The following is a 27,379-nucleotide window of genomic DNA, read 5'->3' as shown; positions in this document are numbered from 1 at the left end:
TGAGATTTAAATGAGCAAAGTGAGTTGCTCAAAATCACAGAAGTTGTAAATGGCAGAACTAGGATTTGAATTCTGCTTATCTAGCTGCAAATTCAACATTCTTTCATTATATCATGCTGATATATTCTTCTCCAAAAAAAGGACATGCATTGTAATAGACTCATAGCTAGTATTCTTTTAATGATGTATATGTCCTCATGATCATCAGGCACAATGCCCTTAGTAAAGTATCAAAAGATGTTCTTCTTGAAGTATTTTTTTTATTCCACACTGAAATTTGAAGACCACAATAGAATTATATAAAACTATTGAGCTGAAGTCTGAATTTTGAAGTCAGGATGGTAACTAGATCAGATCATGGAAGAGTGACCTCCTCAGCTTCCTTCCAATTCCATCTTTGGTCTAGATGTAGCAGAGAGTCATTGCACTACTCTTCTAGATCCTGGCAAAATAACCTTTATTGTTTAAGAGAAGTCTACCTTTGCTATGAGATAGATTGTTAATATGATACACATATATTTGAATATAGCTATATATATCTACAGTATATATTCCTCATATATATTGAGAGAGAGAGAGAGAGAGAGAGAGAGAGAGAGAGAGAGAGAGAGAGAGAGAGAGAGAGAGAGAGAGACAGAGGGGAGAGGGTGGGGAGAGAGAGAGAGAGAGAGAGAGAGAGAGAGAGAGAGAGAGAGAGAGAGAGAGAGAGAGAGAGAGAGACAGAGGGGAGAGGGTGGGGAGAGGGTGGGGAGAGAGAGAGAGAGAGAGAGAGAGAGAGAGAGAGAGAGAGAGAGAGAGAGAGAGAGAGAGAGAGAGAGAGAGAGAGAGAGAGAGAGAAACCCTCTTCATAGCTAGGCTCTGAGGCAAGAATTTTAAAGAATGGGGCAGATTGATGAACATGCTTCACTTCCACCTTCCCTGGGTAAGATTATTCTGTAGTTCACAGAAATACTAAGATAATTCCAATTTTAGTTGCTTCTACTACTTCCCCACACTTTGTATGAGAAGAGTCAAGCTCATTATTTCCTCCTTTGTACTATTCTAATGACTCTGACGATTTTATATTTTCAATTTGGTTTTTAAATTCTTTGCTTCTCTTTCTTTTCTAACTCTCAAGTCTTTCAGCATGTTGTATTCAATAATTAGTTATGCTGTCTCTCTGACCTAATTCATGCTCAGCAATCCAAAAACATATATTAACTGAACACAATCATGAAAACCCATCTATGTTTGCTACATAAGGGTTCATGCGTATAAAGGGACATTTGAGAACATTTGGGAATTTGATACAAAGGGCAGACGTTGTTTCCCCTTTCTAGCAGCATACACTTTAGGTCAAAACAATTTCTTGAGTAATGACTAAAATTTCCACATGGTTCAATTTCATAGAATTTTCACTTTTTAATGAAGCATTTCTTCCCTACTTTACTCCCCCCTTCCTCAGGCAAACATCCAGTTGGGTTCTTGTTATCAAGAACAAAATTAACTAACTAAAATAAGAAATTACACTTATAAAAGTCATCTTACTTTCTAATTGGCTTGACCTTTGAATAATTCTATATTCAAAGATGAAGGGAGAAAAAGCTTCACCACATCACTTTGGTTTAGTAATTTTCATTTTGTAGTAATTTTCAGTATGCACAAGTGACCAATTCTCTCATATTTACCTTCCCTGGAGTCAAAAATCACTTTCCTTATACCCTCTTCTTATAGATTGTGCAAAAAAAAAAAAGTTTGGCACTCAAATTGGAGTGAAAAATTAATTGCTGGAAGTGCTTATGTCCATACCAATAGCAAATATATCTCCTTAAGAGGATTTTGCAGCTATTTGTTAAAGTGCTGGGATAATTACTTGTGGTTAGGGCATAGAAACTGGAATATCATATAACCTTAAGCATGGGTGATTTGAGATTTTGTCTTTTAATCCTCTTTTCTTCTCACTGAGAAAAGAAGCTAAGGGCAGATAGTTGGTGCAGTAGATAGAGTGCTGGGCCTGGAGTCAGGAAGACCTGATTTCAAACATGACACCAGACACGTTGACTTTAATCACTTAATGCTCATTTTCCTCAGTTTCCTCAAAGGTAAAATGAAGATAATAATTGTAAAGTGCTTAGCATGGTGCCTGGGATGTAGTAAGTGCTAAATAATTGTTAGCTATCATTATAAATTAGCTATCAACTCCACAAATTTGACTGAGGCAACCTCACCAATGGCTTCAAATATGCCATGCATAAGCATCCCAAGTAAAATTCTACTTCCAACCTCCCCCTGGAGCCTTGTATTTCCACTTGTTTGTTGGATGATTCCAGCTGGATTCTTGACCTGTTACACTGTGGGGGCATCTCAAGAGTTTACATTTCCCCCCTAAACTTGCTTTTAACCTCTTTATTTCTGCCACTCAGCAACTCAGACTGGCAACTTCAGAATTTTCTTTAACTCTTCTTTCTTCCTTACAATAATTGCTAAGCCTAATTGACTCTTCCTCCCATGCAGTCTTTTGCAAATACAACCTCCCTTTAGTGCAGTGGGAACTGCAAACAATCTTCTTTAGGGTTTGTTTGTTTTATTGCACCTATATTACTGTAGCAGTTTCCTAACTGGGTTTCTTGTACCAGTTTATCCTCTCAAATCCATATTTTACATTAATCTCTAAAAAACCCAGTCATTTTTATTTAGAACTTAATAATTCTCTCCAGCCTGCCTCCTCACAAAATTTCCATTTCCAAAATAAATAGAAAGTTAAGATATGTGAAAAAGTAAATCTCTATTATGTATAATGGCTTTAATTAAAACATACAAGTTCAACATGTTACTTTCAGTTCTTTAAAAATGGTAATTTTTTTACTATTCATAGACAAATCTGCTAATCCCTTTTTTCTTGTTTCATCATGCTACTTTCAACGTTGTGCTTGTCCATGTTGTCATCTTATTTTCCTTCTATTTTCTTCTGTACATTTAAAATGCTTCCTTACCCCCTTTTCTTTATGTTTTCTGGGAACAGTGTCACTAGGACCTCTATCCCCGTACCCAAACCCTCTACCTCTGACCATTAGACCAAATAAGAGGAAAAGCAATCCTTTTAAGAAATAGCAGAGTAAAACAAAACATAGATTTTTTTTCAGATTCAAACCACATTTGTCTACATTCTATATCTTGAAATATGTCATATCTGTCAGGAGGTATAACCCATGCACTGGGTTCTTAATGCACTACTTTAATCAAGTCTATTAAAAGAACTCACTGGCTGCCTATTTCCTACTTGATTCAAGGCTTCCTCTGCCACAAGACAAACTTTCCTGACCTCCCAAATTGAAGTGAATCCTTTGGCCTCAAATTTCTCATGGTACTTTAGTGATAAGTATATGCCCCTACGAAGACAGAGGGCTGGGCCTCGACTCAGGAATACTGATTTTCTTGATTCCAAATCTGGTCTCCAATGCATTCTGGCTGTGTGACCCAAGACAAGACACTTAATGCTGTTTGCCTCAGTTTCCTTATCTGTAAAACGAGCTGGAGAAGGAAATGGCAAACCACTCCAGCCATGGAAACCCTAAAGAGGCTCACAAAGAATCAGACATCTGAAAATACCGAACAAAAATTATATATATAGCTTTCCCCTCTCATTTAATCCCAGGTGGAAAACAATATATTTCCTAGTATGCAGTGTTTTATAAGTATCACATATAAGCTCAATTGGAGGAAATAGCCTTCCCTTCTCTCCCTAACTTTTCTCAACAGATGAAATCACGAAGGGTTTATTTTTAAAGAGGATTTCTAACAACTTGTAGAATGTTTCCACACCCTACCTGAGGCCCAATGCATTTCATCTTTTGTGTGTATGTATGTGTTTGTGTGTGAAGCTAAACTAGTAATCAACCCCAGCCTACATTGTTCTCTCAATTCTTTAATATCTTTTTGGTTATTCCTTCAAGGTCGAAATGCTAATTGATCAACTGTACAAATAAACAGCACATCATTCATGCAATAAACATTTATTGCCTAATCTGTGCAGTCCTTTGCATTAAGGTTAGAGTATTTATAAATAACATGAAGATGCAGATAAATGTAGCTTTGGCCTTCCTGAAACTTATAGGGTAGTAGGGGGATAAATAATGGACATAGATAATTTAAATACATATTATATAAGTATATATGTTCTATTCCCTGCCTGTATTTCATCATTTACTATCTCATTTTATCCTATATAATCCTATCCTATATAATCACAGTCTCTATTTTTTCCATTTACTTTTAAAAATTTACTTCAAAGTAATTATAACTCCTTTGTAGACAGATATATGTGTATATATATATATATATGTCTCTCTCTCTCTTTCTCTCTCTCTCTCTCTCTCTCTCTCTCTATATATATATATATATATATATATATATATATATCCCAAAGCCTAGCACAATTTAAACACTCAGTTGATAATTAAATTCCACCTTTTTTCATTAAAAGTATTTCTTTCTTCTTTGCCTCCTTTACTTTTCAATAAACTGCATGATCTAGCATATTCTATCACTTGTGCTATATATGTATTAAAGAAATGTGTATTTGAAATGCAGTATGATAAAGTGGCAAAATTGGAATCAGCAAGACCTAGTTTGAAATCCTGCCTCGTTTTCCTTGTACCCAGGTTACCTTACACAAGCCACTTAATCTCTGTAGACCTCAGTGAGTTCCTTTCCCTGTAAAATTAGAGTTGGTCTTGATGACCTCTTAGAGCCTTTTAATCCTATTTCTAGGGTTCTGTGATCCTCTGCATTTGGGGATGAACTCTGAAAACATTAAGCTGCAGATATGGACTTGCATTTTCCCTCACTGGTACAAAGAATGGTAGTGATATGGGATGGCCATGGCTTGCCAAGTGAAAAACTAGGTAAAGGCAAGAAATTATATAGAAATCTACATTTTTATGACTTCCATTCTGAATAAGGCATCAGTATCAGTTTCCAACAGAGTACAGAGACTCACTTGTTCCACAGTAAATACCCTTATCTAACTTACAGAAAAGTGGAGATAACGTAATTTTTAGAAAAGTGATCTTCCCGGACAAGTCTACTCATGCTGCCCTGAGCTGTAAGAAAGATCATCTGGCAGTTCTATCTATATCATGCTGGCTTTATTTACACATTTCAAATTGAACTACGAAATGTGGTGATAACACAGTTTAGCAAAGACAACATTACATCTGCTGCAGCGACTAAGCCTCCCAGAAAAGTAACACTGATTCATTCAGAAAGACATAATAGCAATCACAGATGCTTACTTTTTTTTAATACCTAGAACCAAAAAAAGTAGAGTTGATATTTTCAATATGTAATGTAGAATACACAGAAAAAGAGGGAAATACATTGACAAGAACAAGTAGGTAAACAAGGTAAAAGAGCTAATGAGTGTCTGATTATATTGTTTCTATGTTTGAAGAGAAAAAAAAACAGAAGAAATGTCACCATCTCCTCATTTTCAAGAGCTTTAAAATAACAGCATGCATAAATCTATATCACGGAGGAATAATTAACATTCATTTAACTTAGGAGTTTTTAAAAGTTATGTGGGGGGAGCTACTGTGTGATCAAACATACATCATATGTCAGGTGAAATAAAAGGGTGAAGGAAAAGATAGGTGGCACAGTAGAGAGGGAGCAAGACCTGGAGTGGGGGAAGATCTGGATTCAAATTTGACCTCAGCCACTTCCCAGCTGTGTGACTGGGCAAGTCACTTAACCTCTTCTTTTGTTTAGCCCTTGCCCTTCTACCTCAGAGTTGTTACTAAGATGGAAAGTAAGGTTTGGTTTTGTTTTGTTTCTTAAGAAATAAAAGGTTCAAATTTTAAGTCCTAGAATTGATATCTAATTACTTTCTATTTATTTCAACATGTATTGACCAGAAAAATTGGGCTCCTGTGGATTTAGATAATTTGATAAACTCTGCATTGGTGACATAAATAGCTTCTTATGCAAAGATGCCTGGCATTCCCCCTCCCCCTCCGTCATTCCTAGGAAAAATATAAACTGAATCCAAGGTATTTTCAAGACATTTTATTACCACTTGACTGCTTTGGTGTCTTTCAGACAATAACTATAGGATTCATTAAAAATAGATTGAGACTTTGAAGGTTTAAGATGTATGTTCTAGAATGTTTAGGTAGATTAATAATGAATATTCTGCCTGTTTCTGAATAATCACTTACTCTTTTTCCACCAATCCCAAACCCCAATTGCCACATCTGATTTTTTTTAATAAAGAGTCCAATCTTTCTTCAAGGCCTTTTCTCTTCCTAATTTCTCAGATGATTACAGCACTGTAGGTGAAATAAACTAGTCTTGAGCCTCTGGGAGAGAATTAACACCATCAAAATGAATTTACAACTGAGAATTAATTATACAATCAGTATGTTACTTTAAATCTTTCCTGCATGGTCTGATTTAAGAAAAAAAACCTTCATTCCTCCATTAATTGCCTGAGCAAAAACAGGGACACATCGCTGAAGATTATGCCAGGGAAAAATATATTTTACATGTTTAAAAATTAAGTAGTGTTTGTCAAAATAAAGCACATCAACTTTGTCAAATAATAGATTCAAAATCCCTATCTTTAAGTTCTTTGTGAGTATGCTGTTCTAAGTATAAATCAGACTAAAGAAAAATATCCTGTTTTGCCAAAAGAATGTAACCTGTTTTTCTAAGCCTGACATCATTGAAGATTGATAATCTGAAAATTATAAAATTTAGGGATAGAATTTGATGTGATGTTCAGCATGAAAAAGTCATTATCTACCTTAAAAAAAAACCAAGAAAATGAGCTAATATTTCTCATATAAGCAGTATAAGTTGTTTGGAGGATTCCTATCTGGATGCACCAGGAATTGCCTTCATGATTCCCTGCCTAGGAGAAAGCTTGCACTTTTAAAAATCAACAAATTTTGTATGCTACTAGAATTGGGTTAGGGAGGATGTTCTAAATTCTAATAGAACACTTCCTTCTCAAGTACTATCTATTACACTCAATGTTAGGAAAATGAACACAACTGAGAATTTTCAGCTTTGAATCAATATCAATTCTAAGTGGTTTTATGCTGTTCTAATTTCCTGTACATTACATAAAGCACTCACACACTGCACATGTAACTTTCACACAATTGGTATTCATCAACACATTTTTTGGCATGCAACAGGAAACTCATCTGGTATCAAGCCGGAGGGCTCGAGCAGTAAAAGTAATGAAGAACGAAAAATGGAAAAATAATGATAATTCATGAATGAAAAACCTGGGACAGTTTAGAAAAATCTTCTTTGGAACTTTAGCTAGCCTCCGGGCAAGTTTAAACTTTCATGAAAAGCTTATATGAGACAGATAACCCAGAATGACATTGTCATTGCAAGCTAAACAGGGCTAATGTTTCCAGAGAATGCTTTGATTTGTGAATGTAAAATGGGGATTCTGTTTTGAAAGAGAACCTCAAAGTCTGAGATGCTGAGATATTTGGGGTCCTTCACATATGTGGCATAAGAGACAACACAAATCACTAACTACATGGTATTTTACATAAAACGTTAATGTAGTAAATATCTCTATTTCCAAATCATACCCTATTAAATTTAAAACATTACTTTCTAACTGGGGTCTTTAAAGCTTATTGAGAAGGGGAAGGAGTTGTGCTTTTGGTATCTGGGAGGTGAACAAAACTCCTACTTTGAATTTTGCATATCAAAATGTCACAATAAGAAAATTAGTCTTTGATTTCAGTATCACAAAGGAGTGATAGCAACTTGTTAATAAAGTTCCTATATTGTCAGGGTTTTGTTTTAAAATAAAATAAAACAAAAAAAAACTTTGAAATGGCTAACTGGGGAGAGAATTTATAACTGCCATTCTAAGAAACACAAGGTACAACACATAGAGAAATGAGTGACTGACCACTCACAAGACTATATACAATGTTGGAGTAGGAAGATGTTAGAGAGCAACTAGCCCAAGGCCTGAATTTTATAGATTAGGAAACTAGGTCTAGTTAAATAGCAGAATTGGCACTAAAAATCCAAGACAGTGCTCCCAAAGAGTAGGGCTCTTTCTACTATGAATGCTACACTGTATCATCTTTATTACATTTTTGAATGATGAATTAGCTTTGGTTGAGAGGAGGATATAGCACTCATTTAAAAGTCCTCTAGTACTGGGAGGTGCATGCTAGGCTATTCAGCAAAAAACAAAAACAAAAAACAAATAAACAAGAAAAAACTTGTCAAATGTGAGTTGGGCTACTTGAAAATGGCATAAAGGACATACTAAAACATTTGGAATATCCCTGAACCAGAAAGTGATGAAACTTCCAAGACTTATTGGCTTAATCTCAAATCAGGCTTCAATATGATTTGTAGAAGTCCTATAGACTTTCCAATCTGACCTTTATTGGTAATAAAAGCCAAAAATATGCTTTGAAATTTTATGAGAAAAAGGGTTGTGTTTTTAAAGAATAAAATTTGAGGAAGTTGATGTCTCAATGAAATGCCTACAGGAAATGGAGAAAGCAATTCCCTATCATTCACAACATGAATAAACTGATAATTAAGAATTGGCTTTGATCCACTTTACTATTAAAGTCTTGAAACTATGATGGCACAGTAAAAATGTTAGCAATTAAATCAATTCATATCCAAAATCATATTAAATCAAATTAAAAGGCGTTAAATCAAAATGACCATTTGCTTTATTACTCTGACAATTATTTCTAAGTGGGCGCCTACAAAATGTCATGTAGATGCATTTTTCTTACCCTTTCTATACTTCCCACATATACAGAAGCACAAACAACTAATCATCCAATATTAATTTCTGAACCATGTTCTTTCTTTTTAATTCCTACTTTAAAAAATAATACTTTATAATCTTCAAGTATTTCAAATATAGTTATACTTGCTTGCAGCTGGCCACAAAACATACATTACTAATTGAAAAAATGGTTGTGATTTGAGCATTTTTCAAGGAAGGAATAAAAAGAAATTTAGCCAACCATCTTCTAACTTTCAGCCAGGGGAAGTTGCCTCCCAGATCAACGGTCTTCTCTAATTACAATCCTGTGGACCATCTTCTCTCTATTTTGTAAAAATGCTACAAAATCAGTTCTTCTAGTCTTGACCTACCTCATCCAGAGTGTCATGACCTTGAATTCTCAGAAAGGACCATTTTTGCACATATCATGTGTATTTCTTTCCAAAAAAGCTAAGCCTCTATTAATGGTAGGAAGATTAATGTGTTCAGAGAAGGCAATCCAATTTAAACACTAAGATCACAGGCTTAAAAGCTACTTAAATGTTGATGATAATGACCTAATTGGTCAAAAGAGGAGATAACTAATATTTATGTGTATTTTTCATCAGAAATATTTCTCAATCAACCAAGATTTATTATATATACTTTTAATTTCTTAGAGCAAAGGAAGCTCACCTTCTTCCATTCATAATTTATACACAGGCAGTGCTGTTTTAAGAAAACCTGTAGTGGAAAAGTTTAGCTCTTTCAAGGAGATGTAAGAGACCTGAAAGTCTACTACTGTGATTTCTTGGCAGTCAGATTTTTTAGGACCACCAGGCAGATAAGGTGTTTCTGGTTTGCCCCTCTCCAACTCCCACCCAAATAGCAGTAAGAAGTTCTTATAGCTTAATTTTTCTCCTTGTGCCCTTATCATTCCTCCTTCCTGATGTTAATGGTAAATGCTGAAAATCTTCTATGTAAGTGATTGTTGGGCTGGAAAAAGAGAGAAACTCTAATGCAATTATTTATACCTTCAGGAATGAAAACAAGATATTATTGTCTTGAGTGACCTTTCCTAAGTATGGGGATACAGCATTTTACACAATAGACTCTTGGTTCATGTTTCAATTACTGACCTTTACTGTGTAGAAAATTAATGCAATTTTCATTGTAATCCATCCGTACAAATAAGGCCCATACGGAAGGATTCCACATGCTAAATCTAACACAAATAGAAAATGTCAGCTCTTTGCTACCAGATGAACCTTGCCATTATCCGTTCTGCTGGGTCCTTACTGAATTCTACTTGCAACAAGCAATTTCTTATATGTGCCATTAGTTATAAGAGAGAATGGGCACCCTGTTTTTGAGGTTTAGTTTTCAAGATTCATTTTTTTAAACCCAGAAAACTATCTACATTGAAAAGTCTTAAAGCATGGATGAAGAAGGATGTCAACTATGCTAAGCCAAATTTTCATTTGTTATGTAAGTTACATTTTGGTACCTTAAGTAATAAAACGAACGAAGAGTTTCTGTGATATGATTTTATAATTGTTCCTTTCCAGAAGATAAAAGGATGATAAGTCCTAACATTGACATTCTATAGTCTGGACTGTACATGCAAGACAGCCAGAACCTCAGCACAGACTTATTCATGGAGGAAACTTCCAAGAGGGCTAAGAATTTAGCAGGGAGGTGAGCTGACAATTAAAAGTTATTTTCAGGGTTGATAGTTTAGAAAGAAATGAGTTCTTTTTCTCTCCTGTTTTTCAACTAAATGTCTGTATATTTGGAATTTGTAAACAGTTCCTTACTCAGAAGGTGGGTTACAGTTCACAGAAGTGAGGTCTGTTTTGTCTAACATACAACATAATCCAGAAAAGCTTTGGGTGAGTATCTTGATGAAGAAAATTAATGATGGCAAACAGAAATGTGGGTACCACGTCAAGACTAATGTAATAATCTTACTCTTTGCGGTTATGATGAGAGGTTTGGAGGATTAGGGCAAAGTATAAATCATGACGTGTGTGTAAAGGTGTATACAAACATATACTCATTGTCATAAGAATTTTAAAGTCTCAATTTTTCTTTCATTACAAAGTCAATATTATAATTCATCTTTTAAGGGGATGGGGAAATGCACACATCAGTGGAATGCAAACTTTTTTTTTAAACTCTCAAACCTCTCAGTAATAATGGAGGTGGGAGGGAGAAGATGAGAATAGGAAATTAAGAACATTCAGTTCAGGTTCATGAAATCATATCAGAGAAAATAGATTTTTAGAGCAAAAGTTTTATATTCAAAAGTAATATTTTGTAAGGAAATTTTTCTTAAGATGTACATGGCTGGTATCAAATGAGACCTTAGTCCTTAACTAAAGGTCAAGTCAAATATTATATTTAAATACGATTATAAGAGAGGCACTATGTCAAAGGGAAAAGAATAGTGGTCTTAGAATTAGAATTAGGAGAGTAATTGAGTCACTTACTGACTACAAATGCAAGGGCTAGTCACAATCTGAGAACCTAATTTTCTGTGAACCAAAGAAAGGCTGGTTAATAGTACATGTTTTAATCAATATCATTAGGGAATCAAGTTTTATATAACTTTTCTTCTTTATAAAAGTACACATTTCATGCTATTCATTAACATTAAATGGTCAAGAGATCTTTTTTGTTATTGGTTTGTTTTAGAGGGGGTATTTTCCTGCCAGGATGACTGTCCCTAATTCTCAGGAAGTGTCTAGTACCATGGAACCGATTTGGATCTTAAATAGTTTTCTTCTTGTGTTTGTGACACTGAGCTGTTCACCATGAACTCTACCTAGTGATGTCCTGGTTATCCAGAAATATCACAGTCATTCTGCTGAAGGTACCTAACACTTTTTACCACAGAATATAAATCATAAGAGAACAAGGACATTGCCCAAACAAATTTTATCATCCTTCAAGTATAAAACATGAGTGTCGTTGTCTCTTGGATGATGAGAAAATATCGACCAAAATTTTTTTGTGTTTTTAAAAAATAAAGGTATAGAGAGATGGGGTCAAAAAGCATAGTCTTAACTGGCACAAGTCAATGAACAGGGAGAGATGCTTTATGTTGACTGACTTGTTCTTTGGGGAAGGTGTAGGGGACCAGTCTTCTCTAAAAGGGTAACAGTCTCACATGTTGATCTCCTTTTCTGATGTTCTCTTTTCATAAATATATATTTGTCTCATACGTGAATTATTATATATATATGCATGAGTTATAGCACACACACCCCCACACAATTTAAGAAAGGAAAGGAAATTATCAGGTTGCAGGGGCATTTCCACTGAAATGGTTTACTTCATAAACATGATGGTTATTCTTTTATTCAAACTTCAATTTGAAATAATTTTGGTCTAACAAGAAGAGAGTTGCATACTTTTTAAGTCTGACTTTCAAAAAATATCACTATTTTTCCAAGTTTGAGGGGTGATTGTTCTTTTACACAGACTTTTACTTTGGTCAAATATTTCATTTACTTAGACAAGGGAGATTTTCATGCTTTATAGGCTTTATTAAGTTACATATATTAAAAAGCTTCTTATATATTCATAAAGACTGAGAGAATATATCTATTTTGAAACATTTTTAGGGATTTTGTTTTCACAGGTCTATTTTTTGAGAAGAAGGACAAATTTTTCAATATATAACACACACATATACATCCATATATATTTACCATAATTTAAACTTGATTTGTAATCAACAAAAATTTGATTAAGGTGATCCTAAATGACAGGCTATTACTCTTAATTTGATAATTTTGTCATATGATGAAATCTGCTTCAATTTAAGGTATTTATTGAGTACCTACTATGTGTATCAATAGAAAGTTTAGATAAGATGACATTCTTGATGTTATTGAGATTACAGTTTGATGTAGACAAAGTCTTTGATTTCAAAGATAATTCTAGGCATTATTCTCTTCATTGCTGAGCTTTAATTATATTTGTTCTCAATCCCAATGAATTGTTTTCTGTTTTAATTCTTCTCCCTGATTTAGTCATCAAGACTCTTAGTCTTTATCTATCCTAGATTCAAATCTCAACATGTTCCTAGGAAGAAGAGAAGTTCGTTTAGTGAATGAGATCCAATTTGGCACTTCACTTTCTTCATTTTATTCCATAAGGTTTTGCCTGAAAGTATAATGACAATAAAGCAGCAGGTTCAAGAGGATCTCCCTTGAGAGGAAAATGGGCAGACATACTTGGATATACAGATGAAAATGGTGCCAGCAACAGCTGGGGAAGTGACAGACTCACACACTTGGTGACCAGACCAACAGAGTAAAAATGTCATCAAAACTAACAGCTATTAGACTTTAATTATTTTGGTTATTACATAATATCTTTTCTCCTAAAAATAAAAAGCACGTCTTAGATTGCTTCATTTAAAATGCTTTGTGTAGATACCCTTTTATATTATTTTAATATTTATCATGTTCTACACTTCTCTCATTTTTGTCTTTTAAAAATAACCACAGTCTAGGTGTTCTCCAAATTAGCATCTTCATACATATCTTACTTTAGCAACACTCACCTTATCATCTTCCTCATAGTCATCATCTACATCTGTGCTTTCCTGAAATAAAAATAAAATTTATTATTAAAAATTATTTTCTTGTTGTAATTACATACAAAATATACATTAAGATATTCCATATTAAAAACAAGATCTCTCAAAATTTAAATGCCATTCATTATTTTAAAGTTCAAGAAACTGTAAAAAGTATGCTACATCTCCCCTTATTACTTTTACTAAATAAAATCTAGGGAATATCTATTACTTCTAGAATCATATGTATTTTTCCTCAGCCTGGCATTAATAATTTTTCATAATCTGATCCTTTCCTTTCTTTTCAATTCTTCTCATTACTTCCTTCTACCTAATCTATAATCTACATATATTGACTTACTTGCTGCTCTTCACATAATATATTCTACCTGCAATCTGCATGCCTTTGCATTGACTGTCCTCCATGCCTGAAATGCTTTCTTCCTTAAAACCTACCTCTTGGAATGGGTAGTTGTATTAAAAACTCAATTCATATGCAACTTTCTACATGAAACTTTTCCTAGTCCCTCCAGTTGATATTACCCTTCCTCCCCAAATTAACTTGTCTTCATTTAATTATTCATTTTATATACATACTATATAGTCTAATGCATATTCAATTATACATAGAATATATATACATATTTATAATATATATTCTCTCTACATATTCTAATATATTCATTTTCCTTATATTTTATAAATATTTATATAGCTGTATTTTGTCTTCCCTATTAGACAGTAATGTTGAGAAAGGTCAGTTTCATGATTTTCTTTGTATTCTCGGCAGTTAGCATTGGAGCTGGCACACAGGAGGCACTTATATACTTTCTGATTAATTTTTTCACAATCTACATAAAATTAAATAAATATAGCTGTTAAGACCGTACCCTAGTTTGAGGGCAATAGGCTTTAAATTCATCGCCAAGGTTTACTGTCTATAAACCATTTTGTTCTTAGTCTGACAAATGAACCAGTTGGCATATGAAGGCTGAGGACTCCATACTTAGTTTATTCCAGGCTCATTGATACAATGAGTGCTTTCCTTTTTCTACACCGCTGAAACATTAGATGTCAGGAAATACATCAGCAGGAATATAATCAATCTCAAGAATAAGATACAGATTTCTCTATGGCATTATAATTTTGCTTTGGTTTCTATGGTGACAGGTGATTGGATTAAAAGAGGAGTCAATGATCTGAACTTAGGGCACTTGGCTTTCATTCAGGTGATGCTAGAACAGCTGCCCGACTAATAGGACTGTTCATTTTAATTTTTTTAAATTTCCTATATAATAGACAGATTTAAACCATATCACTAAAACTGTAGAGAGTTTAAACACGTCTCATTATAGTTACTTCTCATCACCTGATAGCTATTTGAGAGAAATGTTGGATACTAAATATTGGGGGTTGTTTTAAGCACTCAGATCTTCCTTGTGCTTCCTAGATAGCAGTACAGAGCACAGAATCAATTTCTATCTTTGACTCTATATGAAAAAGAATTTTAGAATAGTAAGATTAAAGAGATGTCTCCTCGAATTTACTAGAGAGGGCTTTACTAGATCACATAATGTCACCTAACATTGGTTAGAATTTGGTACCAAAGACTTGATCGTCCTTGAATTTCACATGCTCCCATTGTGACTTTCTTCACAGAATATAAGTATTCACTTGCAGCTTACATGACACTCAGAGATCTTCAGATGAAAGGAAATAAAGTACTCTGCATTGTCAGCAGGAAGTATTTCATGAAAGCAAATGAGGTCTTTAAAATAATGATAAAAAAAAAACAACCCTTATCTCTGACTAGGGATTGGGAATAACTTGGCTTAAATGATTCATGCCACCCTTAAAACTTAGAAGTACATATTTTATCATTTAAGCTAAAAAATGTTAAAAATTATGATACCACTAACCACCAGATCCCAAGTTCACCTTATGGGAAAAAAATTCAGATCTAGAATTTGATAAGCCTTAAGTCCTGACCATTTTATAAGATGGATGAATTTTTCTTAGTCATTTAAAGACCCCGTATTTATTCAGCACATTTTACTGAAGAAAGTTTTATTTCCAGAATATAACCCCCCCAACAAAAAGAAAAAGAAAAAAAAAACTATAACATTAAGAGATAAAGGGATCTAAGTAGAGGAAGATCCATTTTCAGGTCATTCATCATACTTAATTAGTGATACGATTATGGGCAAATCACAGGATCATAGATTTTGGAAGGGGAAAGTAATCTATTCCAGTCCCCCCCCCTTATTTTATAGATGAAGAAAATGATGGGGAGAGAAGTGAATTACTTGCCCAAGAGCACTCAGGTAGTAAGGAAAAGAGCCAGAATTAGAATGTAAGTACTATGACTACTGTTCTGACATTCTTTCAATATACCCTTGTTGCTCCACATTAATAGAGGAAAATATCTATGTAGATATATGGAAAAAAATGAATGGACTTTATCATTGCCAAAGAAATTATGAAAGTGCTAGATGATTGTATTTTTATTGTAGTGTATTTTCTCTGTATTATATATTTATTATGTTATATTAAATATTATATATTCAAATTATATCTATATTTAAATTGCTGTTAAATCTCTTTATTAATTCTTTAATGAAATATTCTCCCTAAATAACATTAAAAATAAAAATGAGTTTGGAATCACAATAATAAGTTTCCTATATAAAATATTTATATTTCCTCTGTTTTACAAATAAGCAAACTGAAACTCTGACAGGTAAAGGCACTTGCTCTTAGCTAGTAAATGGTGGATCGGAGAATTGAGTTTTGGTCTTTAGATTCAGGATACTTTCATCTATACCATACTGTTCCTTATGTAATCCATTTATTCCATTCCAAGGGATATTATTCTTGATATAAATCGATTCTCAGTAAAATAGCATGAAAATTAGTCACAAAGTCAAATCTATACAGTTTCTAATATGGGACCCAGATTTAATCACACACAGGATAATTTCAACCCACACCCTTACAATGAAGTCAGATTTTGGTAACTTACTTGAAAAGAAAATTGAACAAAGTAACATTCCATAAATATGTATGTTCTTTCTAATATATAACATTACAGTGTCTTCTAGAGTATGATAGATCCATACCTGAAGGATGAGCCATTGACATGCTTTAAAGGAAAGAGGCTCTGCTATATATAAATAAAAAGATAGCCTCAGTGAAACTAAGAGACAATACTGTTAAATATGTCTAAAATAAAACAAATTTGGATTAAGTTTTTAAACTGACAAATTATTCTTTACTCAAATATCAAAGATGATGGGGAGCTTGGCTTACCTGGCTGTCTTGGACACTGCTGACCTTTCCTTTCATGGGTCTGATGAAATTATAAACAAAGAGCAACAATAAACCCAGGGGGATCATGTACAAGTCAAAATTCCAGACAGTGATCAGAAACACCTGAAGGAGAAAGTAAGGCTACATGAGAAAACAGTAGGAAAAGAACTGATATCTAGCATTGTCACTGAACATCAAGTTCCTTTTTAAAATATTTAAGCCAAACAGTATTCCTATTAAAATCACACAATCAGAATATGTAATACAATATATAGTAATATATATGATTTGATGCATATATTATATGCTATAAAATACCCAATAAAAGCAAAAAGGCAGATGAAAAGATATTTTGACCCAACAGGAAGGGGAAATGTTAGAAGAACTATGAGATAATCAGGTATCATTCAGTTACATTAGTTCCATTTTCTGAACTATTCTTGGACTTTTAGAGCAACTATTTTTGTTTTCTTTTGTTTTCTTTCCTACGTTCCTTCTTTCCTTCCTATGTTAAGGTCAATGGTGATAGATTTTTTTCCCCCTTCATCGTAGCAACTCATAGGAATATGAATCTGTCTCCCTCTCCATTTCCCTCTCTCTCCCTCCCTTTCTCCCTTTCTCCCTTTCTTTCTTTCTCCTCCCCTCTCTCTGATTTGAGCGAAGAAGGCAGTAGGTGAAAGTCATTGCTGGTAGACTTTAAGGGTACCGTCAAGATTCTCTAAACTCAAATATCATCTTTGACTTTGCAAAAGATATAATGTTTGTATGAGAGTAAAGATATAGTCAGTTATGGATTGTTATTTATAAAAACTTGCCTGTTCTCTCAAAATACTGTCAATCATGTCCTTTTTGCTTCTGTAAATTATTTTCATAAAATTGAATAGAAATGGGAAAATGTATATATGTGATACTCACACATTTATATTTGTATGTATATATATATGTATATACATGCACTTAATATCTTCAAGAATATTCTTGATATTTTATAGATTATTCCCAAAATTGTATAGAACTAAGTATGTGTGTATAAATATGCATACATATGAACACATAAAAGTATACATGAGCATGTCTGTTTATCCTTCTTTATTCCTTATTTCTATATAGTTTTATGAAATAATCTACACATGCACCAAGGATATCCTGGAAGCTATTTTAAATATTTATATATATGCGTGTGACAATATTTGTGAAGGTTTTCACAAATGGCATCCCATAGTAGACTGCATCTTTACTCTTTTATAATCATTGTTTCCTTTGCAAAGCTTGAGATGATCTTTGAGTACAGTGACTCTTGACTATACTCATAACATCTAAAAATCAATAAATTTTATCTCTGGATTATATTTCACTCTCACTTCTACCCACTTTATCCTAGTCTTGAAATACATATGTTTATGTCTATGTAATATACATACATATTCATGCATGCATACACAAAAACACACATGTGTATATATTTTAATTAGTTTGGTCCTTAAACAAAAATTACAAAAACAGCTAAATCTTATTTGATTTGATGGCAGGGTGGTAACAAACAGAGGGCAGCCTCAGAGTCAGGGAGTCCTGGGTACAAGTTCTGATTTTTCTATATGTGTCCCAGCTTCAGTTGCCCAATCATTCAGTGACTATAAGCAACTGTTTTAAATAATAAATGACAGAACAGATGTCATTATATATAGGTAAAAGGAGTTTCCCTTTTGGGAGTTTCCTGTATCTATGAAATCATAGGTTCAGTACTCAAAGTGAAAAAAGTGGTCCATGCTTGAAGTAGCTTCTTTTCCTTCAGATAACTTGCCAATTGATCCCTCAATGCCCTCCATATCATGCAGACTCAAATACAGACCTTTTCTGTGTATAGTTGATTTTGGTAAGCTGATTTTCCTATCTTTGCTTTCTTCAGTGGCATTCTTTTTCCTAAATAACTGTCATATTAGGGTTCAAAGTAAAGTGGTTCTTCTGATGGTGAAAAAGGTTCATGAAAAAAAAAACTCTCTGCTGGTCTTTTCCATCCTTTGTCTCTGTTGTCCCGAATTCATCTCTAAAATCTCTTAGGATCATTTTGCTTAGCTATGTCTCTTACCAAGCTTTTCTAAATCGATTTCCCCCTTCAAAATACTTCCTATTGCTGTTTTTTAGTCAATATTGCATCTCACATCTCACCACCCTTCTCCTTAAGATTTTATAAAATTAATTTATATTCTAAACCTGTGAGTCCCTTTGCTGTCATATTTCCCCATTAGTCATTTAAGTCAAGTGTTTGAAGAATTTATGAACTCCTCATTCTGGCAAATGTGATAAGACAGGAATAGAGATTATACCTATGATTTTATTGGTATAAAGAATTCCTAAATTAGTAAAAAAAATAACCAGTTATTTCCTTTGGGTTAAAATGTAACCAATTTTGTGAATGTGTATGTTTGTGCACATATGTTATCAGGTAATCTCTATGGTCAATGTCTTCTGACTCTTTAAGAAGTTCTTAAGACTTATAGGTCTATGGCTGCATTCGAGTATAACATTATCTGATCTACTTTATTTATTATTTCTGAACCATATTTTCCAGAAAATGGTTTTCCACATTCTCACTAATCCTCGTTTTTCCAATGAAGCTCTTGAATATCATTCTCCAGACACTCCATCTCCAGACACTGTGCCTTTTCATTGACTGTTCCTCCTTCAGGGAATTTCTTCTGTTTTCCCTGCTTTCCTACAAGATTCAAATTCTCCTCTTGCAAAATTCCTTTCTTAGTTACCACAACCCCCATTGCCTTGCCTTTCTTTGGATCCCCATATTTAGCACAATACTTGGCATATAAGGAACACTTGATAAATATTTAGTTGACACATAATATATTCACTTAAATTTGGAGGATATTGTTGACTTCATAGAATTTCTATACTTTTTTACTCTGTGTAAAAAATGAGTGAACATTTCACACCTTCATGGTAGTTATTTTGTATATCATGAATACTGTATAATAAGATCACCAACCTAATATCTCATAAAATACTTGTTTCCTTTGGATGAAGAAGATAACCACCTTCTTGATCTGCATCTCTAATGAGAACCATGAGCCATGACTCTAATTAGTTGCAACTTACTTCTGTCTTCTATTTTCATAGTGAAAATGTTAATATTGATACCAAGTAATCTGGATACTTTTTGGTTATTGGTAAAATATTCCATAAGTTTGAGTGCTGATAGCTATAATTTATTGATGGCCTAAAAATATGATATTTACAACCCTTTGGCTCCTCTTCAATTGTTACTACAGAATTAGAAGGAAGGAACATATAACTGAGGGCCATTTTAAATTTCTGGTTAAAGAGGGATAATTCAAGAGCAAGTAGGCAGCTTAATAACAATAAACATCTCCACCTGTGCTTGGAAAGAGCTGCCACAATAAAGCTCAAAATGATGCATCCTCTCAAAGATTTATCTTCATTAATATAGCCTTTGAGAACCAAAGGCCACCGTCATTGTAAGGATGGGGATCTGAGTGAGATTTTTAAATAAACAAATGAGCAATAAAAATGCTATATATTTTAATTCATTTTAACACTAAAATACAAAGTAAATATATTCATTAAAATAAATTTAAAGATATCTATAAAGTTACAATTTGATGGATAGTTTGGTTAATATCATCATTATTGGCAATTAAACTGAATGATCATTAAATTTCCATTTCACCTTGTCAAAGAATGAACTGAAGTAGGAGCACAAGAAAAGATATAAATACAAAGATTTAATATGAATGTAAAATGTTCACATATGGAAATAGAAAATATCAATAAAACAAGCTTAAGATAGAGACAAATCTGCTTTCTAAACTATGAGTCATCTATATACCTATCCCAAAATAAAGACTGAGTCTAAAGGATGAAAAATGAGAAATGGTTCCTATTAGAAATAATGTTCAATCCTCAATGTAAAAGTAAAGGTTGAAGAGACATTTTAGAGGAAAACCAGTTAGAGTAAATCCCCCAGAACTCATATTTGACTAGACTTCTGCCCTACTGCTAAAAGGAACACTAACATCCCACTCTGCACTGGTGATGGGTCCAGTTGATTATATCTGATTCAATACTATTTCAAAAAGCCTAATCAGTTCAAGCAAATGTGATTGAGGACAAGAAGTTTTTCATCTGCAAAAGTACTGAGGAGGGGGTCTATTTCCACTGCATTTCACTAGAGTGTTTCTTTTGACAGAAATATAAAAGATAAGAGGAGAGAGACAGTCTCAACTTAAATCACATATACTCTTCAAGACTATTGTTTGAATGAGTCAGCTCTATTTTTTCCAACTGTATTCCAACTTTATCCAACTAGGGATTCAATATTATTCCTTATTCTAAAATTATAAGGTATTTGTCAATTGGCATTCTATATCCCCTTTCAGATGTAAGAAACCTTAAATTTAGGCAGTGCAAGTAAATGTTGAACTTACATTAACTTAGAAGATATTTTGAAATGGAAGAATCCTGGGTCAGCTCCAAAAAAACCCAAGGCAAAAGAAACAAATGGTGTTCTAATCACATTAAATATTCTTCTATTACCACAAAAAATGAAATGTTTTTACATGTAGAAATTATAAAAATACCCCTTCTCAAAAAAGTTTTGTTACTTCTAATGACTCTTTTTCAATCTTGCACATTTTAATACCAATTATTAATGATTACTCTTATCAAATTACCACAAGGATTAGTAGTGATCTACAAGAAACACACACATATACACAAATCACAAAAGAAACAGCAAATGAAGCCCATTAATTGGGGATATCCCCTGACTCCAAACTGTAGCACTGATAAATATTTTAATTTACTTGCAGAGTATATGACATTGCTTCAGGTGGCATGGCATTTACAAAGTTCAAATTGGTATGATTCCTGGCTTTGACTAACCCATAGCAATATGAGTGAAGGTGCTGACAAATATAATTTAGATATTACTAATATACATAAAATGCATATGCTTTACATTTGGAACTCATTTAAAAATATACGCTTTCTGGAGAATATACGTTCTGTGTACTTTTATATATGATTATGCAAATCTATAAAGACACTCTATACACACACGTAGATATCTATTTAATCTATCTACTTGAATGACAATTTGACTGAAGACCAAAATTAAGAACTGAATTAGGTCCTATGATTGAGCAAGTAAACAGCAGAACATGGTAGAGACTATATATATATATTGTCTGCCTGGATGCGGAACTCATAGTAACATCTTACTCGTAGCTTACCTACGCCCTTTCTTGATGCTACCTGACTTACCCAGATCTATTTTCAAGCTGGAAGTTCTGAATCCTAGAGAAAGATGCCACTCTGAAGTTAAGATTAAATTCTCTCAGGTTGCATAAGAACCTGTTGAAAGGGATATATTCTCCCTCCTCACCACTGTGAGCCCTTAGCAGTGTGCTTTTATCTAAATGCTTGCACTGGTTAGGCATTCACAAAAGTAACACCATTAGATCCTAAATAGAGCCATTTTCTTAATAAGTTAAAAGCACTAATAATCTCATTGGCTTGATATAAAACAAAATGGGGGAGGGGGAATCTATAAATCACAAGTTGCACATGAACCACCAATAACTCTGTGGGAAGGAGCAGACGTATACCTAAGCAACACTAACATTAGACATGTAAATTGATTTTTAAAAATCCTTATGTTCAGGGTAATTCTCAATTCTGGAATTCAGGTCTTATTATCAGTCTATTTAGAAATATTTGCACGCCATGAAACCAATTTTCTGTTAATTGTTCTACTTCTTGTCCTTATGGTTTTCCTGTTAGGCAAAAATCTAGGTTTCTATTCTAGGATGGATGAAGCTTTGTCAAGTTCTTTTAACTAACAATCAGTCAAAATGGAAGGAAAAAAGTCTCCTTTAAGCCTGAAACGTCAAAGCTCATCAGGCTGGCCTTTCTGTGGAATGCCAAAAAGCTCAGCTAGCTCTTCACTCACAAAGGTTCTGTATCATCCATCCCTGAGATCACCTTTCAGCCAATTTAGCAGCAAACTAGCTGTAAAACTTTTATTTCTCCTTCTTGTTCTTCCTTTTCACACCAGAGAGGGCAATAGAGAATAAGTACCTATGAGAGGCTTCATTTCTCTCATTATAGATGGCAAAGTAGCTATCTCCTAGTTAGAATGTCTTTTTCCAGCCAACCAGGAATTAGGATCTGAAGTCTTCTTAACAGGTGAAGATCCACCTAGGTTCCCCACCCCACCCCCAATCAAATCCCTCACTTCTGGCATTTCCATTGCCTGTTTTCCTTTCTGTTCTACTTTTAATCCCTCCATCCAGGGTCCTAAATTTTTATTCATTCAATGGTTTAAATCTTTGTATTCTCTGATAATCAGTGAGTGAAGTTAATGTAAACAAAAAACAACCCACAAACTCTACTTTTCTCTTAACTAAGAGTGCAAAAGTATTTCATAATCTTGAGATTATTACCTGATTTATCATTTTGTGAATTTGAACTTCTCAGTGGCCACTTAAAATTAATTGCATGCAAATAAATTGAAGGACCATAATGTCTCACGTTCATATCCTCTTACTTGAGTCATTCTGTAAGCCTCAAAATGGGCCTTTTAACATTGGGTCTCTGAAAACACTTTAAATCCTTATTTTATACATTTTTGTTCAATAATATCTTTCTGTTTTTTTTAGGCATCAAAATGTTCATATATAAAAAGGACACCATTTTAAGTCCATTACAAGGTGATTTAACTTCTGCTAATTATATATAAAAGTTCATTTCTGTTTTTGGCAAACAAACTGCTCAAATCACTTCTGAAAACTCTTTCTTTGCACCTAGATTTGGGCAGTTTTTTTCTTAATTGAAGGAAAATCCTTTTCCTGCTCCTTTCAATACCAAACTGTTTACTTGTGAAAAGGCATTTCTTTACATTCATCCCATGGGAATTTATTTCTTATTCTTTATGTAAAATTAATTTACCTCTATCTTTCTGTAGCCAAATTGCTTGCTTCTTAAAGGTGTAACATCTTACATGAACATAAGTAAAAGAAAAATAACTGTTTAAAGAGAACACACAAAAACAAGAGTTCTTAATGTGGAGTCCATGGAATTGCTTTTTCTAGAAGAGACGATTCACTTTATTGTGAATTAGCCCTCAACTTGACCATCATCCATGCCATATCAGGCTCAAGCAAAGAGAAACTGTGAGAAATTTATCCTTCAACAATAGCTTTGAATCTCTAGGGTAAGAAAGAATTATAAAGATGTGAATAAGGTGCTACTAAAAGGCTAGTGGTTATCTAGTTGTGCCCCTTCCCTATTGTGACAAAGACTCAAGCTTTTGTCCTCTATAGTCAAACAATATCCCAAGATTAGGTTGACCAATAACACTTCTTATCATAATGGGAGTCTTATTCTTGAAGGGAAGGGGAAGAGGAGGTGGTGGTGTCTGTCCCCATTTTGAGTAAATTCTATCTAGAGTGGACAGTGTGAGCACTCACTTGGGGCTTTGGGGATGTCAGTCATGGCAGCTTTCACTCTAGCAGCTTTGGTTTCATCCTAGAAATTATTCAAGGATTTCTCTGCCATTTCACTCCTTGACCTTCTCCCCATGAATTAAAAAATGATAATCATTTTTGATATAACTGATTTCCTTTTGTAGTCCTATGCATATTGTATATTTAAAAACAATATTCTGAAAAGGAATTTTGTAGATTTTTATCTACAAAATTGTAGAATTTTGTAGAGATCAATAAAGGGGTCAATGGAACAAAACAAAAGGTTAAGAATCTCTATACTAGACTGATACACACTTGTTTAATCAGTCCCCTTTCCTGATATTCTACATGCTACATTACTTATTTCCTCAAACATTGTACTCTTGTGTTTTGTAGAAGCTGCTTTCATTTAGAAAATAATGGGTTAATCTAGGCTGAATGAAAAATGTAAAAGACACGATAGAGGCTAAAATGTAAAAATCAGTGGTATACAAATAGGGATGCTTATTTTCAGGGGGAAAAAAGTTTAAGGGCAGATTGTTACATATTTACTCAATCAAGTCACTCCCCCTCATTTCAATTAAGTCATAAGATGCTTAATCAAACAATTTCAATCATAGTCCTTAGTCTAAGTAAGAAAACCTTTGAAAGATACTTGATGAAGGGAAATGATTCAAGACTGGAAGACTTTTCCAGTGGGTTATGGGATTTCATTACATCCTTTGGGACTTTTGTAAAAAACAAAAAAAACAAAAACAAAAAAAAAACATCTATTTAACTTCTAGTGTGTCTTTCCAGCATTCTGGAGGAGAAATTATTTGATGGAAAGGGGCATCATAGCTTCAGTTATGGCTGGTTTCTTTCCTCTTCCCCTCTCCCTTTCTCCTTGGTCAGAGAAGGATCTTATAAGCTTGAAAGGATCTGAAAGATTCTGGGCTTCTCATTTTTCTATTGGTGTCCTAGCAGTAGCCTTTGATCAGTTGATAGCTGGGTCTGCATTAACAGCTATGGAAAAACAACATGCCCAGAAGAAAACACATTATTAATAGTATAATTTAATTAATGGAATAATTATACCATGAATGAGAGAAAAGGGCTTTCAGCAACTAAAAACTGTAAATTGTCTTTGACATATGTACTCTCTAAGCTGGTACCCACTTTACTCTGGGCTCTTTATTTACTTGTGGGAAACTTTACCCCAGGCTCTGGAAGAATGTCTTATAACAATTATTTTTATTATATACAACCTTAGAAATATCTCTTTCTAAAATTACTTGAGGATGGATGATTAAAATGATTTAAATTGATAATTGTTAATGCTGAAAGTTTGGGGGAAGAATGCCATTTTGAGTTCAAACTGATAGCTTTGGAATATCCTCTCTGACCATTAAGTGGTACATCTAGAGCCCTAAAGGAGAAGTGGAGCCAGATACTGGAGATTCAACAAATCAGTTGGAGAGGGAATTGGACTATTTCCTCATATGGACTATAATACCAAAGTGAAATCATGAGGGATCATGTTTTATTGCAATATAGTTCAAGAAGAGTTCTTAAAATTCTGACAAATCAGTTTTCAAATAATTTATATTGATTTCTAGCCTATAACTAGTTTCTATATATAAAATTTGTGTATAAGATGTTATTGTAAAATAATTGAAGTGATTTCTACAAGTGACTATAAAAATCTCTTTCACTGACCCACCTTGTAATTCTAACTTTAGAATGTATACAATACAGTCATGGAATTTCACTAAAACAAAAGGCAATATATTTTGAGTTGGAAGCTAGTTCATCCTCTTTAAATTAGAGGAAATTGAGGCTCAAAGTGATTAAGTAGCTTATAAACTCCTCAGGTAATAGAGATAATAAGTGTCAGAACTATGATTTGGACCAAAAAATATGGAGGTAATTAGTTTATGTTTTTCCTTACAATTATTCTGTTAGTGTAAAGTAGTTTTATGCTACTTAATGATTAGGTCATTTATAAGTTCACAAAACTAAAGAGACATATTAAAATCGGAAATGGACTAGAAAAATATTTTCTACAAACTTCTGTTTATTTAGGATCTTGAATTGCTTTAATTTGATTTTATTCAAAATACATTCAAACAACAATTCAAACAAGGTCATTTAGGTAAACGTCATGAACTTTGTGTTTTCTAGTAAAATAGGCTCATCAAAAATAAAGACTGAAATGACAAATAGATCTTTTATGCCAGAAATTCTACACTATTATTATTCATCAGTGCAACAAGTGCTTAGTAAAAGAACATAACTCTGGCAGAGATGCTATATGCCTCTTGTCAGAGTTTGAAGTTATATTTCTGAAAACTCAACCAAGAACATGTGGTAGTAGACTATTTTAGAGATCATCACTGCGCAAAAATCAATTAAAGAGTGAGGAATTTTTTCATTAAGTATTTAACTTAAGAATAATACATTAAATATTTCATCATTTAAAAGATGGATTTTATAGTGAGCTGTTACACTGCTATATAGAGTAACATCATTTATTTGGGAGATGAAACTTCTGACAGTATCTATTATCTATATTATAGCAAAACCTAGAAATTAAAGGAAAACCAAAATCAGTTAAAATTAGTAAGCAACTAGTATGCACAAGTACCACACTAGCTTCTAGGAATACATAAATGAACACATTTTCTCATAATATTGTTGAGGGGCTTTTTGCTTCTTTTCTTCTAGATTCTCTTTTACTTCTCTATATTTGCATTCCTTGTCAAATGTTCTCTCTTTTGTTTCTTTGTTAAGATATGCCATAGAAGATTCTATATTTTACTTATTATTTTTTGCTATGCTCCTATGAATTTTGTTTTCATAATTCTTCTGTTTTAACCACTCAGGACCAGTGTTGTCATACCATGTTCTCCTAATATTCTGTTAGGTCCTCTGTCTAATTCCCCTATCGAATCTTTTTTTTTCTTTTACTTTGCAGTGTCTATTCATGGATGGCTGAATTTGTTTACTATATTTGGAGTCATATTTGTTTCTATTTTTAAATTTCAACATTCATCTTTTAAAAATTCAGTTCTAAATTCTCTTCTCTTTAGCCCTCCCACTACCCATTGAAAAGGCAAACAATGTGGTATTTATTATATATGTGAAGTCATGCAAAACATTTCTCCATATTAGTTATATTGCAAAAAAGCAAGAAAAATAAAGAAAATTAAAAAAAAATATGCTTCAACCTGCACTCAGAGTTCA

At 33.4% G+C, this 27,379-nt stretch overlaps 1 protein-coding gene across 4 annotated transcripts in view; it reads right to left on the bottom strand.

Annotated features, from left to right (window-relative positions):
- Positions 1-27,379, bottom strand: part of MCTP2 (multiple C2 and transmembrane domain containing 2) — a 266,895-nt gene that overhangs the window by 21,972 nt on the left and 217,544 nt on the right. For all 4 annotated transcript variants that reach the window (XM_001371894.3, XM_007479407.2, XM_007479410.3 and 1 more), the window contains 2 exons: positions 16,656-16,778; positions 13,332-13,373 (listed from right to left, as the gene is read on the bottom strand). In XM_001371894.3, coding sequence (XP_001371931.1) covers positions 13,332-13,373; positions 16,656-16,778 — 165 coding nt within the window. The remainder of the gene's footprint in view (positions 1-13,331; positions 13,374-16,655; positions 16,779-27,379) is intronic.

This window comes from Monodelphis domestica, chromosome 1, assembly GCF_027887165.1.
Source record: "Monodelphis domestica isolate mMonDom1 chromosome 1, mMonDom1.pri, whole genome shotgun sequence".
Taxonomy (NCBI): domain Eukaryota; kingdom Metazoa; phylum Chordata; class Mammalia; order Didelphimorphia; family Didelphidae; genus Monodelphis; species Monodelphis domestica.
The sequence above is the reverse complement of the archived record's forward strand: the minus strand, read 5'-3'. Positions and strand labels throughout refer to the sequence as shown.